Source organism: Entelurus aequoreus, linkage group LG15, assembly GCF_033978785.1.
Source record: "Entelurus aequoreus isolate RoL-2023_Sb linkage group LG15, RoL_Eaeq_v1.1, whole genome shotgun sequence".
In the NCBI taxonomy this organism is placed as follows: Eukaryota; Metazoa; Chordata; class Actinopteri; order Syngnathiformes; family Syngnathidae; genus Entelurus; species Entelurus aequoreus.
The window spans coordinates 47,374,079-47,389,963 of NC_084745.1; the positions used below are offsets into that span (position 1 = coordinate 47,374,079).

The 15,885-nt window shown below is 40.4% G+C and overlaps 1 protein-coding gene across 2 annotated transcripts in view; it reads left to right on the plus strand.

The window, feature by feature from the left end:
• dlgap1b (discs, large (Drosophila) homolog-associated protein 1b) overlaps positions 1–5,389 on the plus strand; it is a 344,091-nt gene extending 338,702 nt beyond the window's left edge. The window contains exons 11-12 of one of the 2 annotated variants that reach the window (XM_062021651.1): positions 3,299–3,451; positions 3,729–5,389. In XM_062021651.1, coding sequence (XP_061877635.1) covers positions 3,299–3,451; positions 3,729–3,971 — 396 coding nt within the window. In that variant the 3' untranslated portion in view covers positions 3,972–5,389. The remainder of the gene's footprint in view (positions 1–3,298; positions 3,452–3,728) is intronic. The other variant, XM_062021652.1, reaches the window with a different exon arrangement.
• The last annotated feature ends 10,496 nt before the right edge of the window (positions 5,390–15,885 follow it).

Consider the following 15,885-nt stretch of genomic DNA (forward strand, 5'->3'; position numbering starts at 1 on the left):
TTAACTGTTAGCATGCAAACAATAGCATGCTGGCAAGCTAACTCAAACATGTTAAGTTTTTCATCTAATTTTACACTTTTTCTCTATTTTAGCAGCCATACACCTTTGAGTCATATAACTTGGTATATGACACAAGCTAACTGTTAGCATGCAAACTTTTTGAGCTAGTTTTGCAACCGTTTGCACCAGAGTCATAAAACCTGGTATGTGACATTTGTTAATGCTAACTGTTATCATGCTAATGTAACGTTTTAGGCTAGCTGTGTAGCTCATTTTGTAGAGTTACACCTAAAACTCTCGGATTCAGCGACCCACGTCCAGAGGTCTGGGGCACAGATCAAACCCATCAAAATTTCCACGAGAATTTTCTATTTATGATATCAGCTTTTTGGGCTAATTTTGTAACCGTTTACCCTATAGTCATTTAACCTTGTTACTCTGTTACCATGCTAACATTAAAGTGCTAACTTTTTTAGCTAATTTTACACTTTTTACTCTAATTCCCCAGACATACACCTAAGAGTCATATAACTTGGTATGTGACACAAGCTAACTGTTAGCATGCTAACTTTTTGAGCTAGTTTTGCAACTGTTTGCACCAGAGTAATATAACTTGGTATGTGACACAAGCTAACTGTTAGCATGCTAACTTTTTGAGCTAGTTTTGCAACCGTTTGCACCAGAGTCATAAAACTTGGTTTGTGACATTTGTTAACTGTTAGCATGCTGGCAAGCTAACTCAAACATGTTACGTTTTTCATCTAATTTTAGACGTTTCCTCTATTTTCGCAGCCATACACCTTTGAGTCACATAACCTGGTATATGAAACATGCTAACGTTTGCAGACATGCTAAATGTTAGCATTTTAATGTAAAGTTTTAGCTCATTTTGTACAGTTACACCTAAAACTCTCGGATTCAGACACTCTGCACCATCTTAAATGCACGGCGGCTTCCAGCAACCCCTGGACAGAGGTCCGGGGCACAGATAGCAGGCCCATCAAAATTTCCGCGGGAATTTTCTAGTTATGATATTAGCTTTTTGAGCAAATTTTGCAACCGTTTACCCTACAGTCATTTAACGTGGTGTGTGACCCTTGTTACTCTGTTAGCTAGCTAACGTTAGCATGCTAACATTAAAGTGCTAATTTTAAAATGTTTACTCTTAATTCCCCAGCCATACACCTTAGAGTCATATAACTTATTTGACACAAGCTAACTGTTAGCATGCTAACTTTTTGAGCGAGTTTTGCAACCGTTTGCACCAGAGTCATATAACTTGGTATGTGACATTTGTTAACTGTTAGCATGCTGGCAAGCTAACTTAAACGTGTTAAGTTTTTCATCTAATTTTACACTTTTTCTCTATTTTCGCAGCCATACACCTTTGAGTCACATAACCTGGTATATGAAACATGCTAACTGTTATCATGCTAACGTTTGCAGACATGCTAAATGTTAGCATTTTAATGTAACGTTTTAGGCTAGCTGTGAAGCTCATTTTGTACAGTTACACCTAAAACTCTCGGATTCAGACACTCTGCACCATCTTAAAAGCACGGCGGCTTCCGGCGACCCCCGTCCAGAGGTCTGGGTCACAGATAGCAGGCCCATCAAAATTTCCGCGGGAATTTTCCTAGTTATGATATCAGGATTGTACCAACACAGATGATTCCAATAATTTTCTGACACAGTTTTAGAATGCTAAAGGGTTGGAATTGGGGGTTAAATCACCAAAAATGATTCCCAGGCGCGGCCACTGCTGCTGCTCACTGCTCCCCTCACCTCCCAGGGGGTGAACAAGGGTATGGGTCAAATGCAGAGGACAAATTTCACCACACCTAGTGTGTGTGTGTGACAATCATTGGTACTTTAACTTTAACTTCTATTGGGCTCTGCCTTAATTCATGAGGTATGTTTTAAAGGCCTACTGAAATGAATTTTTTTTATTTAAACGGGGATAGCAGATCTATTCTATGTGTCATACTTGATCATTTCGCGATATTGCCATATTTTTGCTGAAAGGATTTAGTATAGAACAACGACGATAAAGATTGCAACTTTTGGTATCTGATAAAAAAAAGGCTTGCCCCTACCGGAAGTAGCGTGACGTAGTCAGTTGAACATATACGCAAAGTTCCCTATTGTTTACAATGATGGCCGCATGAAGTGATAGATATTCGGACCGAGAATGCGACGATTTCCCCTTTAATTTGAGCGAGGATGAAAGATTTGTGGATGAGTAAAGTGCAAGTGAAGGACTAGTGGGGAGTTGAAGCTATTCAGATAGGGAAGATGCTGTGAGAGCCGGGGGTGACCTGATATTCAGCTGGGAATGACTACAACAGTAAATAAACACAAGACATATATATACTCTATTAGCCACAACACAACCAGGCTTATATTTAATATGCCACAAATTAATCCTGCATAAAAACACCTACGTGTTTGTTATGCTAGCTCCTCTGCTAGCTCCTAGCTCCATAGAACACGCCAATACAATTCAAACACCTGATCAACACACACAATCACTCAGCCCAAAAGACCGTTCACCTAACCCAAGGTTCATAAAGCTTATATATTTTAAAAAAGTTACGTACATACGCAAAAAAAAGCCAAAGCTGCATACTCACAGTAGCACGTCTGCGTCTTTGTCATCCAAATCAAAGTAATCCTGGTAAGAGTCTGTGTTGTCCCAGTTCTCTACAGGCGTCTGTGTATCCAAGTCAAATGTCCTCCTGGTTAGAGTCTCTGTTATCCGAGTTCTTCCATCTTGACTGCATCTTCCGGGAATGTAAACAAAGAAGCGCCGGCTGTGTACTGTTGTGGCTGACTACGTTCGAAAAATACGTCCATTTCGCACCGACAACTTTCTTCTTTGCTTGCTCAGCTTCCTTCTCCATAATGCAATGAACATGATTGCAACAGATTCACGAACACAGATGTCCAGAATACTGTGGAATTATGAAATGAAAACAGAGCTTTTTCGTATTGGCTTCAATGTGGAAGGCATACCCGTGTTCCCCGGGCTACGTCACGCGCATACGTCATCCTCAGAGGCGTTTCGAACCGGAAGTTTAGCGGCAAATTTAAAATGTCACTTTATAAGTTAACCCGGCCGTATTGGCATGTGTTATAATGTTAAGATTTCATCATTGATATATAAACTATCAGACTGCGTGGTCGGTAGTAGTGGCTTTCAGTAGGCCTTTAATGTCATATAGACGACCCACATTAACAGATTTCTTGTTATGTTTTAGTATCAGGCATATTTCACGACTTCTTTGTGTGTTTTCAGGACCCCGACGCGCAGCACCGGCCCGTCTCCCAGGACCTGGCGGGCTTTTGGGACATGCTGCAGCTGTCCATCGAGAACATCAGCCTGAAGTTCGACGAGCTGCACCAGCTCCGAGCCAACAACTGGAAGCCTCCGACCCCGCCGGACATCCAGGTGCCAACGCCCTCGTGACGCCGCTCCGCCTCTCTCGTGGCATGGCTAACGGCCGCTAACCCGCATGCTCGCCGCTGTCTGCATGTCTCTCGCCCCCGTTGTCCACAGTGAGCTTCTCCGTACGCCATGTTTTGGGGGGGGCCCGCCCCCACCACCACCACCACTCCCCTCACTAACCGTATGTCTCCGCAAAACACTCGCATGCTCCGCAGCCGACACGTAAACGATTGCCGCCGATTTTTTTGTGTGTGTCATTTGCTCGGCGTGGACCTTGCAGGACGGACTCTTTGTCGTCCCTGTCCAGGAGAGACGGGCGCCACCTCCCGTGCCAAAGAGGCCCCAGAAGGGCCACGCCCCCCTGGCCAGAGACCGCTCCCTGGAGAGCTCCGAGCGCCAGCGCCTGGAGGCCCGCAAGCGCCTGCTGGCCGCCAAGCGGGCCGCGTCCGCGCGGCAGAGCTCGGTCACGGAGAGCGCCGACAGCATCGAGATTTACATCCCCGAGGCGCAGACGCGACTATGAGGCGCACGCTCTCACACATTGACGTGCCAGATTACCATTGAGATGTATATTATTTATTTATTTATTTACCTACAGATCCCCCCCCCCAGCTATGATGTAGCACCCTGACCCCGCCCCCTTTCCTTAAACACACACACACCCATAACGTACGTGTGTATGAGAACGTGACAAGTGTGTGTGCTGGTTCGTCGTGGTCTTGAAATGACATGCGCTCATTCTTAAGTACTTCCTGTCCGACATTCAAGGTGGTAACATCGGTCCAACTCACCTGTTCGGGCCGGGACACACCATTAGGTACACCCACACGAGTTCCGCCTCCTTGTTGTGGCTCCCTCAGAATTTTTTTTTTAACCCCTGTAGTGAGAAAAGTTGACATCCTTAAAAAAGAGTACTATAATTTCCCACGGTCTGTGAGGCAGTGAACGCGCACAGGCTTCAAGTAAAAGAGACCGGAAGTCCGGAACCATGGCTGCGCGCCAAAAGAGAGAGGGTTTAATTTTTTACGTGGAAAGATTGTTTTTCCTGTAAAAAAAAAAAATTACAAATATTTTTTAAAGTTTATAAGATGTGTTATGATTAGCGGCACTATACTATTTACTATAAGTACAAAACATACAAAACCAGTGAAGTTGGCACGTTGTGTAAATGGTAAATAAAAACAGAATACATCCATCCATCCATTTCTACCGCTTATTCCCTTCAGGGTCGCGGGGGGTGCTGGAGCCTATCTCAGCTACAATCGGGCGGAAGGCGGGGTACACCCTGGACAAGTCGCCACCTCACAATGATTTGCAAATCCTTTTCAATTTATATTCAATTGAATAGACTGCAAAGACAAGATATTTAATGTTTGAACTGGAAAATGTTATTTTTTGCAAATATTAGCTCATTTGGAATTTGATGCCTGCAACGTGTTTAAAAAAAAGCTGGCACAAGTGGCAAAAAAGACTGAGGAAGTTTGGGGAATGCTCATCAAACACTTATTTGGAACATCCCACAGGTGAACAGGCTAATTGGGAACAGGTGGGTGCCATGATTGGGTATAAAAGCAGCTGCCGTGAAATGCTCAGTCGTTCACAAACAAGGATGGGGCGAGGGTCACCACTTTGTCAACAAATGCGTGAGCAAATTGTCCAACAGTTTAAGAACAACATTTCTCAACGAGCTTTTGCAAGGAATTTAGGGATTTCACCATCTACGGTCCGTAATATCATCAAAAGGTTCAGAGAATTTGGAGAAATCACGACACGTAAGGTGGTATTGCATCAAAAAGCGACATCAGTGTGTGAAGGGTATCGCCACATGGGCTCAGGAACACTTCAGAAACCCACTGTCAGTAACTACAGTTGGTCGCTGCATCTGTAAGTGCAAGTTAAAACTCTACTATGCAAAGCCAAAGTCATTTATCAACAACACCCAGAATCGTATTAGTGCCCAAGACATGGGTAACTTACACATCTGTGAAGGCACCATTAATACTGAAAGGTACATACAGGTTTTGGAGCAACATATGTTGCCATCCAAGCAACGTTATCATGGACGCCCCTGCTTATTTCAGCAAGACAATGCCAAGCCACGTGTTACATCAATGTGGTTTCATAGTAAAAGAGTGCGGGTACTAGACTGGCCTGCCTGTAGTCCAGACCTGTCTCCCATTGAAAATGTGTGGCGCATTATGAAGTCTAAAATACCACAACGGAGACCCCCGGACTGTTGAACAACTTAAGCTGTACATCAAGCAAGAATGGGAAAGAATTCCACCTGAGAAGCTTCAAAAATGTGTCTCCTCAGTTCCCAAACGTTTACTGAGTGTTGTTAAAAGGAAAGGCCATGTAACTTGCAACTTTTTTGCAATGTGTTGCTGCCTTTAAATACTAAGTTAATGATTATTTGCAAAAAAAAATGAAGTTTCTCCGTTGGAACATTAAATATCTTGTCTTTGCAGTCTATTCAATTGAATATAAGTTGAAAAGGATTTGCAAATCATTGTATTCTGTTTTTATTTACTATTTACACAACGTGCCAACTTCACTGGTTTTGGGTTTTGTATTTTAGTGGAAGATGAGACAAAATGTCTCTTTTGATAGTAAAAGTTGCAAAGCCCTGCACCGGTGGTACACATACCACGGTTTGACAATCGCCGATCTAAAGTCTCTGTAAACGCACGGTCGAGGGTTGCAGGGCGGACTAACCAATCATGAGAAATTTGGAGAAGATCAAACTACGTGGGAGGTAGTTAGCATGAGATATTGGCATGCTAACAGTTAGATGCTGCCAAGTGACAAGTTCACTGAGTTTTAGGCTTATACTAATAAATTAATTATATAAATTAGCCAAAATGTGAGTCCAAAATGTCAACATGCTAACATTAAAAGAGTTAAAAAGCTAGCAATATAGCAGCCAGCACTGAAATTAGTGATTTTTAGGTTCAAAATTAGCTTCAACATTAGCAGGCATGCTAACATAGAACAGTTAGCATTCATTCAATATGGCGTCAAATAACCAAATCCCTAATTTAACACAACCAGACCCCTAAATCATACCTTGCTTGTTTCTCAACCAATTCCCATGTGGTTTACATGTTATAATATACAATATTAGATTTGTTTTAATGATAAAAAATTATTTACAGATTCAAGATTATTGCCAGCGGCCTTGGTTCAACCCCACGGCATATTTTTATAGGTGCTTTTGTTCCACCTACAACAATGAAATACCAGGACACTTTGTCCCTACCAGCTTAGGCTGCTAGTTAGCACGCGGCTAAAAGGAGCGTGACAAATCAAGTTGTAGCTGTGGTTCGTTTGGGTCAAAACTAGCTTAAATGCTAGCATATAACGTTAACATGGGAACAGCATACGTACCACTTAACCAAAGCCGTAAATTCTTAGGTTTATACGAACGAAATTTGCTCAAATGCTAGCATAAAACTTCAGTATGATAACGTTAGCACGCTAACATGAGAAGAATCGGCAAACTAACGTACCAAAATCCGTGATTTGTCGGTTCGTACATTAAAAATCAGCTAAAATGCTCGCATAAACATGCTAACATCAGAATGGGAAGAGTTAGCACACATACAAGATGGTGCCAAGTAACGAAACCCACCATTTTAGGTTCATACCAACTAATTTACAAGTAGCTAACATTAGCATGCTAATGTTACAATGATAATAACAATTATTTACAGATGAAAGATTATTGGTTCAATCCCACGGCATATTTTTGTAGGTGCTTTTGTGCCACCTACAACAATGAAATACCAGGACGCTTTGTCCCTACTAGCTTAGGCTACTAGTTAGCACGCGGCTAAAAGAAGCGTGACAAATCAAGTTGCTTAAATGCTAGCATATAACGTTTACGTGGGAACAGCATACGTACCACGTAACCAAAGCCGTAAATTATTCGGTTTTTACGAACAAAATTTGCTCAAATGCTAGCATAAAACTTCAGTATGATAACGTTAGCACGCTAACATGAGAAAAATCGACAAATTAACGTACCAAAATCCACTTTGTCCCTACTAGCTTAGGCTGCTAGTTAGCACGCGGCTAAAAGGAGCGTGACAAATCAAGTTGGTCAAAACTAGCTTAAATGCTAGCATATAACGTTTACGTGGGAACAGCATACGTACCACGTAACCAAAGCCGTAAATTCTTCGGTTTATACAAACAAAATTTGCTCAAATGCTAGCATAAAACTTCAGTATTTTAACGTTAGCAGGCTAACATGAGAAGAATCGGCAAACTAACGTACCAAAATCCGTGATTTGTCGGTTCGTACATTCAAAATCAGCTAAAATGCTCGCATAATCATGCTAACGTCAGAATGGGAAGAGTTAACACACATACAAGATGGTGGCAAGTAACAAAATCCACCATTTTAGGTTTATACCGAGTAATTTACAAGTAGCTAACATTAGCATGCTAATGTTACAATGATAATAACAACAATTATTTACCGATTAAAGATTATTGGTTCAACCCCACGGCATATTTTTGTAGGTGCTTTTGTGCCACCTACAACAATGAAATACCAGGAGACTTTGTCCCTACTAGCTTAGGCTGCTAGTTAGCATGCGGCTAAAAGGAGCGTGACAAATCAAGTTGGTCAAAACTAGCTTAAATGCTAGCATATAACGTTTACGTGGGAACAGCATACGTACCACGTAACCAAAGCCGTAAATTCTTCGGTTTATACAAACAAAATTTGCTCAAATGCTAGCATAAAACTTCAGTATTTTAACGTTAGCAGGCTAACATGAGAAGAATCGGCAAACTAACGTACCAAAATCCGTGATTTGTCGGTTCGTACATTCAAAATCAGCTAAAATGCTCGCATAATCATGCTAACGTCAGAATGGGAAGAGTTAACACACATACAAGATGGTGGCAAGTAACAAAATCCACCATTTTAGGTTTATACCGAGTAATTTACAAGTAGCTAACATTAGCATGCTAATGTTACAATGATAATAACAACAATTATTTACCGATTAAAGATTATTGGTTCAACCCCACGGCATATTTTTGTAGGTGCTTTTGTGCCACCTACAACAATGAAATACCAGGAGACTTTGTCCCTACTAGCTTAGGCTGCTAGTTAGCATGCGGCTAAAAGGAGTGTGACAAATCAAGTTGGTCAAAACTAGCTTAAATGCTAGCATATAACGTTTACGTGGGAACAGCATACGTACCACGTAACCAAAGCCGTAAATTCTTCGGTTTTTACGAACAAAATTTGCTCAAATGCTAGCATAAAACTTCAGTATGATAACGTTAGCACGCTAACATGAGGAGAATCGGCAAACTAACGTACCAAAATCCACTTTGTTCCTACTAGCTTAGGCTGCTAGTTTGCACGCGGCTAAATGGAGCGTGACAAATCAAGTTGGTCAAAACTAGCTTAAATGGTAGCATATAACGTTTAGGTGGGAACAGCATACGTACCACGTAACCAAAGCCGTAAATTATTCGGTTTATACGAACAAAATTTGCTCAAATGCTATTATAAAACTTCAGTATTTTAACGTTAGCATGCTAACATGAGAAGAATCGGCAAACTAACGTACCAAAATCCGTGATTTGTCGGTTCGTACATTCAAAATCAGCTAAAATGCTCGCATAAACTTACTAACGTCAGAATGGGAAGAGTTAGCACACATACAAGATGGTGCCAAGTAACAAAATCCACCATTTTAGGTTTATACCGAGTAATTTACAAGTAGCTAACATTAGCATGCTAATGTTACAATGATAATAACAACAATTATTTACCGATTAAAGATTATTGGTTCAACCCCACGGCATATTTTTGTAGGTGCTTTTGTGCCACCTACAACAATGAAATACCAGGAGACTTTGTCCCTACTAGCTTAGGCTGCTAGTTAGCATGCGGCTAAAAGGAGCGTGACGAATCAAGTTGGTCAAAACTAGCTTAAATGCTAGCATATAACGTTTACGGTGGAACAGCATACGTACCACGTAACCAAAGCCGTAAATTCTTCGGTTTTTACGAACAAAATTTGCTCAAATGCTAGCATAAAACTTCAGTATGATAACGTTAGCACGCTAACATGAGGAGAATCGGCAAACTAACGTACCAAAATCCACTTTGTCCCTACTAGCTTAGGCTGCTAGTTTGCACGCGGCTAAAAGGAGCGTGACAAATCAAGTTGGTCAAAACTAGCTTAAATGCTAGCATATAACGTTTAGGTGGGAACAGCATACGTACCACGTAACCAAAGCCGTAAATTCTTCGGTTTATACGAACAAAATTTGCTCAAATGCTAGCATAAAACTTCAGTATGATAACGTTAGCACGCTAACATGAGGAGAATCGGCAAACTAACGTACCAAAATCCACTTTGTTCCTACTAGCTTAGGCTGCTAGTTTGCACGCGGCTAAATGGAGCGTGACAAATCAAGTTGGTCAAAACTAGCTTAAATGGTAGCATATAACGTTTAGGTGGGAACAGCATACGTACCACGTAACCAAAGCCGTAAATTATTCGGTTTATACGAACAAAATTTGCTCAAATGCTATTATAAAACTTCAGTATTTTAACGTTAGCATGCTAACATGAGAAGAATCGGCAAACTAACGTACCAAAATCCGTGATTTGTTGGTTCGTACATTCAAAATCAGCTAAAATGCTTGCATAAACTTACTAACGTCAGAATGGGAAGAGTTAGCACACATACAAGATGGTGCCAAGTAACAAAATCCACCATTTTAGGTTTATACCGAGTAATTTACAAGTAGCTAACATTAGCATGCTAATGTTACAATGATAATAACAACAATTATTTACCGATTAAAGATTATTGGTTCAACCCCACGGCATATTTTTGTAGGTGCTTTTGTGCCACCTACAACAATGAAATACCAGGAGACTTTGTCCCTACTAGCTTAGGCTGCTAGTTAGCATGCGGCTAAAAGGAGCGTGACAAATCAAGTTGGTCAAAACTAGCTTAAATGCTAGCATATAACGTTTACGGTGGAACAGCATACGTACCACGTAACCAAAGCCGTAAATTCTTCGGTTTTTACGAACAAAATTTGCTCAAATGCTAGCATAAAACTTCAGTATGATAACGTTAGCACGCTAACATGAGGAGAATCGGCAAACTAACGTACCAAAATCCACTTTGTCCCTACTAGCTTAGGCTGCTAGTTTGCACGCGGCTAAAAGGAGCGTGACAAATCAAGTTGGTCAAAACTAGCTTAAATGCTAGCATATAACGTTTAGGTGGGAACAGCATACGTACCACGTAACCAAAGCCGTAAATTCTTCGGTTTATACGAACAAAATTTGCTCAAATGCTAGCATAAAACTTCAGTATTTTAACGTTAGCACGCTAACATGAGAAGAATCGGCAAACTAACGTACCAAAATCCGTGATTTGTCGTTTCGTACATTCAAAATCAGCTAAAATGCTCGCATAAACTTGCTAACGTCAGAATGGGAAGAGTTAGCACACATACAAGATGGTGCCAAGTAACAAAATCCACCATTTTAGGTTTATACCGAGTAATTTACAAGTAGCTAACATTAGCATGCTAATGTTACAATGATAATAACAACAATTATTTACCGATTAAAGATTATTGGTTCAACCCCACGGCATATTTTTGTAGGTGCTTTTGTGCCACCTACAACAATGAAATACCAGGAGACTTTGTCCCTACTGGCTTAGGCTGCTAGTTAGCACGCGGCTAAAAGGAGCGTGACAAATCAAGTTGGTCAAAACTAGCTTAAATGCTAGCATATAACGTTTACGTGCGAACAGCATACGTACCACGTAACCAAAGCCGTAAATTCTTCGGTTTTTACGAACAAAATTTGCTCAAATGCTAGCATAAAACTTCAGTATGATAACGTTAGCACGCTAACATGAGAAAAATCGACAAATTAACGTACCAAAATCCACTTTGTCCCTACTAGCTTAGGCTGCTAGTTAGCACGCGGCTAAAAGGAGCGTGACAAATCAAGTTGGTCAAAACTAGCTTAAATGCTAGCATATAACGTTTACGTGGGAACAGCATACGTACCACGTAACCAAAGCCGTAAATTCTTCGGTTTTTACGAACAAAATTTGCTCAAATGCTAGCATAAAACTTCAGTATGATAACGTTAGCACGCTAACATGAGGAGAATCGGCAAACTAACGTACCAAAATCCACTTTGTTCCTACTAGCTTAGGCTGCTAGTTTGCACGCGGCTAAATGGAGCGTGACAAATCAAGTTGGTCAAAACTAGCTTAAATGGTAGCATATAACGTTTAGGTGGGAACAGCATACGTACCACGTAACCAAAGCCGTAAATTATTCGGTTTATACGAACAAAATTTGCTCAAATGCTATTATAAAACTTCAGTATTTTAACGTTAGCATGCTAACATGAGAAGAATCGGCAAACTAACGTACCAAAATCCGTGATTTGTCGGTTCGTACATTCAAAATCAGCTAAAATGCTCGCATAAACTTACTAACGTCAGAATGGGAAGAGTTAGCACACATACAAGATGGTGCCAAGTAACAAAATCCACCATTTTAGGTTTATACCGAGTAATTTACAAGTAGCTAACATTAGCATGCTAATGTTACAATGATAATAACAACAATTATTTACTGATTAAAGATTATTGGTTCAACCCCACGGCATATTTTTGTAGGTGCTTTTGTGCCACCTACAACAATGAAATACCAGGAGACTTTGTCCCTACTAGCTTAGGCTGCTAGTTAGCATGCGGCTAAAAGGAGCGTGACAAATCAAGTTGGTCAAAACTAGCTTAAATGATAGCATATAACGTTTACGGTGGAACAGCATACGTACCACGTAACCAAAGCCGTAAATTCTTCGGTTTTTACGAACAAAATTTGCTCAAATGCTAGCATAAAACTTCAGTATGATAACGTTAGCACGCTAACATGAGGAGAATCGGCAAACTAACGTACCAAAATCCACTTTGTCCCTACTAGCTTAGGCTGCTAGTTTGCACGCGGCTAAAAGGAGCGTGACAAATCAAGTTGGTCAAAACTAGCTTAAATGCTAGCATATAACGTTTAGGTGGGAACAGCATACGTACCACGTAACCAAAGCCGTAAATTCTTCGGTTTATACGAACAAAATTTGCTCAAATGCTAGCATAAAACTTCAGTATGATAACGTTAGCACGCTAACATGAGGAGAATCGGCAAACTAACGTACCAAAATCCACTTTGTTCCTACTAGCTTAGGCTGCTAGTTTGCACGCGGCTAAATGGAGCGTGACAAATCAAGTTGGTCAAAACTAGCTTAAATGGTAGCATATAACGTTTAGGTGGGAACAGCATACGTACCACGTAACCAAAGCCGTAAATTATTCGGTTTATACGAACAAAATTTGCTCAAATGCTATTATAAAACTTCAGTATTTTAACGTTAGCATGCTAACATGAGAAGAATCGGCAAACTAACGTACCAAAATCCGTGATTTGTTGGTTCGTACATTCAAAATCAGCTAAAATGCTTGCATAAACTTACTAACGTCAGAATGGGAAGAGTTAGCACACATACAAGATGGTGCCAAGTAACAAAATCCACCATTTTAGGTTTATACCGAGTAATTTACAAGTAGCTAACATTAGCATGCTAATGTTACAATGATAATAACAACAATTATTTACCGATTAAAGATTATTGGTTCAACCCCACGGCATATTTTTGTAGGTGCTTTTGTGCCACCTACAACAATGAAATACCAGGAGACTTTGTCCCTACTAGCTTAGGCTGCTAGTTAGCATGCGGCTAAAAGGAGCGTGACAAATCAAGTTGGTCAAAACTAGCTTAAATGCTAGCATATAACGTTTACGGTGGAACAGCATACGTACCACGTAACCAAAGCCGTAAATTCTTCGGTTTTTACGAACAAAATTTGCTCAAATGCTAGCATAAAACTTCAGTATGATAACGTTAGCACGCTAACATGAGGAGAATCGGCAAACTAACGTACCAAAATCCACTTTGTCCCTACTAGCTTAGGCTGCTAGTTTGCACGCGGCTAAAAGGAGCGTGACAAATCAAGTTGGTCAAAACTAGCTTAAATGCTAGCATATAACGTTTAGGTGGGAACAGCATACGTACCACGTAACCAAAGCCGTAAATTCTTCGGTTTATACGAACAAAATTTGCTCAAATGCTAGCATAAAACTTCAGTATTTTAACGTTAGCACGCTAACATGAGAAGAATCGGCAAACTAACGTACCAAAATCCGTGATTTGTCGTTTCGTACATTCAAAATCAGCTAAAATGCTCGCATAAACTTGCTAACGTCAGAATGGGAAGAGTTAGCACACATACAAGATGGTGCCAAGTAACAAAATCCACCATTTTAGGTTTATACCGAGTAATTTACAAGTAGCTAACATTAGCATGCTAATGTTACAATGATAATAACAACAATTATTTACCGATTAAAGATTATTGGGTCAACCCCACGGCATATTTTTGTAGGTGCTTTTGTGCCACCTACAACAATGAAATACCAGGAGACTTTGTCCCTACTGGCTTAGGCTGCTAGTTAGCACGCGGCTAAAAGGAGCGTGACAAATCAAGTTGGTCAAAACTAGCTTAAATGCTAGCATATAACGTTTACGGTGGAACAGCATACGTACCACGTAACCAAAGCCGTAAATTCTTCGGTTTTTACGAACAAAATTTGCTCAAATGCTAGCATAAAACTTCAGTATGATAACGTTAGCACGCTAACATGAGGAGAATCGGCAAACTAACGTACCAAAATCCACTTTGTCCCTACTAGCTTAGGCTGCTAGTTTGCACGCGGCTAAAAGGAGCGTGACAAATCAAGTTGGTCAAAACTAGCTTAAATGCTAGCATATAACGTTTAGGTGGGAACAGCATACGTACCACGTAACCAAAGCCGTAAATTCTTCGGTTTATACGAACAAAATTTGCTCAAATGCTAGCATAAAACTTCAGTATTTTAACGTTAGCACGCTAACATGAGAAGAATCGGCAAACTAACGTACCAAAATCCGTGATTTGTCGTTTCGTACATTCAAAATCAGCTAAAATGCTCGCATAAACTTGCTAACGTCAGAATGGGAAGAGTTAGCACACATACAAGATGGTGCCAAGTAACAAAATCCACCATTTTAGGTTTATACCGAGTAATTTACAAGTAGCTAACATTAGCATGCTAATGTTACAATGATAATAACAACAATTATTTACCGATTAAAGATTATTGGTTCAACCCCACGGCATATTTTTGTAGGTGCTTTTGTGCCACCTACAACAATGAAATACCAGGAGACTTTGTCCCTACTGGCTTAGGCTGCTAGTTAGCACGCGGCTAAAAGGAGCGTGACAAATCAAGTTGGTCAAAACTAGCTTAAATGCTAGCATATAACGTTTACGTGCGAACAGCATACGTACCACGTAACCAAAGCCGTAAATTCTTCGGTTTTTACGAACAAAATTTGCTCAAATGCTAGCATAAAACTTCAGTATGATAACGTTAGCACGCTAACATGAGAAAAATCGACAAATTAACGTACCAAAATCCACTTTGTCCCTACTAGCTTAGGCTGCTAGTTAGCACGCGGCTAAAAGGAGCGTGACAAATCAAGTTGGTCAAAACTAGCTTAAATGCTAGCATATAACGTTTACGTGGGAACAGCATACGTACCACGTAACCAAAGCCGTAAATTCTTCGGTTTTTACGAACAAAATTTGCTCAAATGCTAGCATAAAACTTCAGTATGATAACGTTAGCACGCTAACATGAGGAGAATCGGCAAACTAACGTACCAAAATCCACTTTGTTCCTACTAGCTTAGGCTGCTAGTTTGCACGCGGCTAAATGGAGCGTGACAAATCAAGTTGGTCAAAACTAGCTTAAATGGTAGCATATAACGTTTAGGTGGGAACAGCATACGTACCACGTAACCAAAGCCGTAAATTATTCGGTTTATACGAACAAAATTTGCTCAAATGCTATTATAAAACTTCAGTATTTTAACGTTAGCATGCTAACATGAGAAGAATCGGCAAACTAACGTACCAAAATCCGTGATTTGTCGGTTCGTACATTCAAAATCAGCTAAAATGCTCGCATAAACTTACTAACGTCAGAATGGGAAGAGTTAGCACACATACAAGATGGTGCCAAGTAACAAAATCCACCATTTTAGGTTTATACCGAGTAATTTACAAGTAGCTAACATTAGCATGCTAATGTTACAATGATAATAACAACAATTATTTACAGATTAAAGATTATTGGTTCAACCCTACGGCATATTTTTGTAGGTGCTTTTGTGCCACCTACAACAATGAAATACCAGGAGACTTTGTCCCTACTAGCTTAGGCTGCTAGTTAGCACGCGGCTAAAAGGAGTGTGACT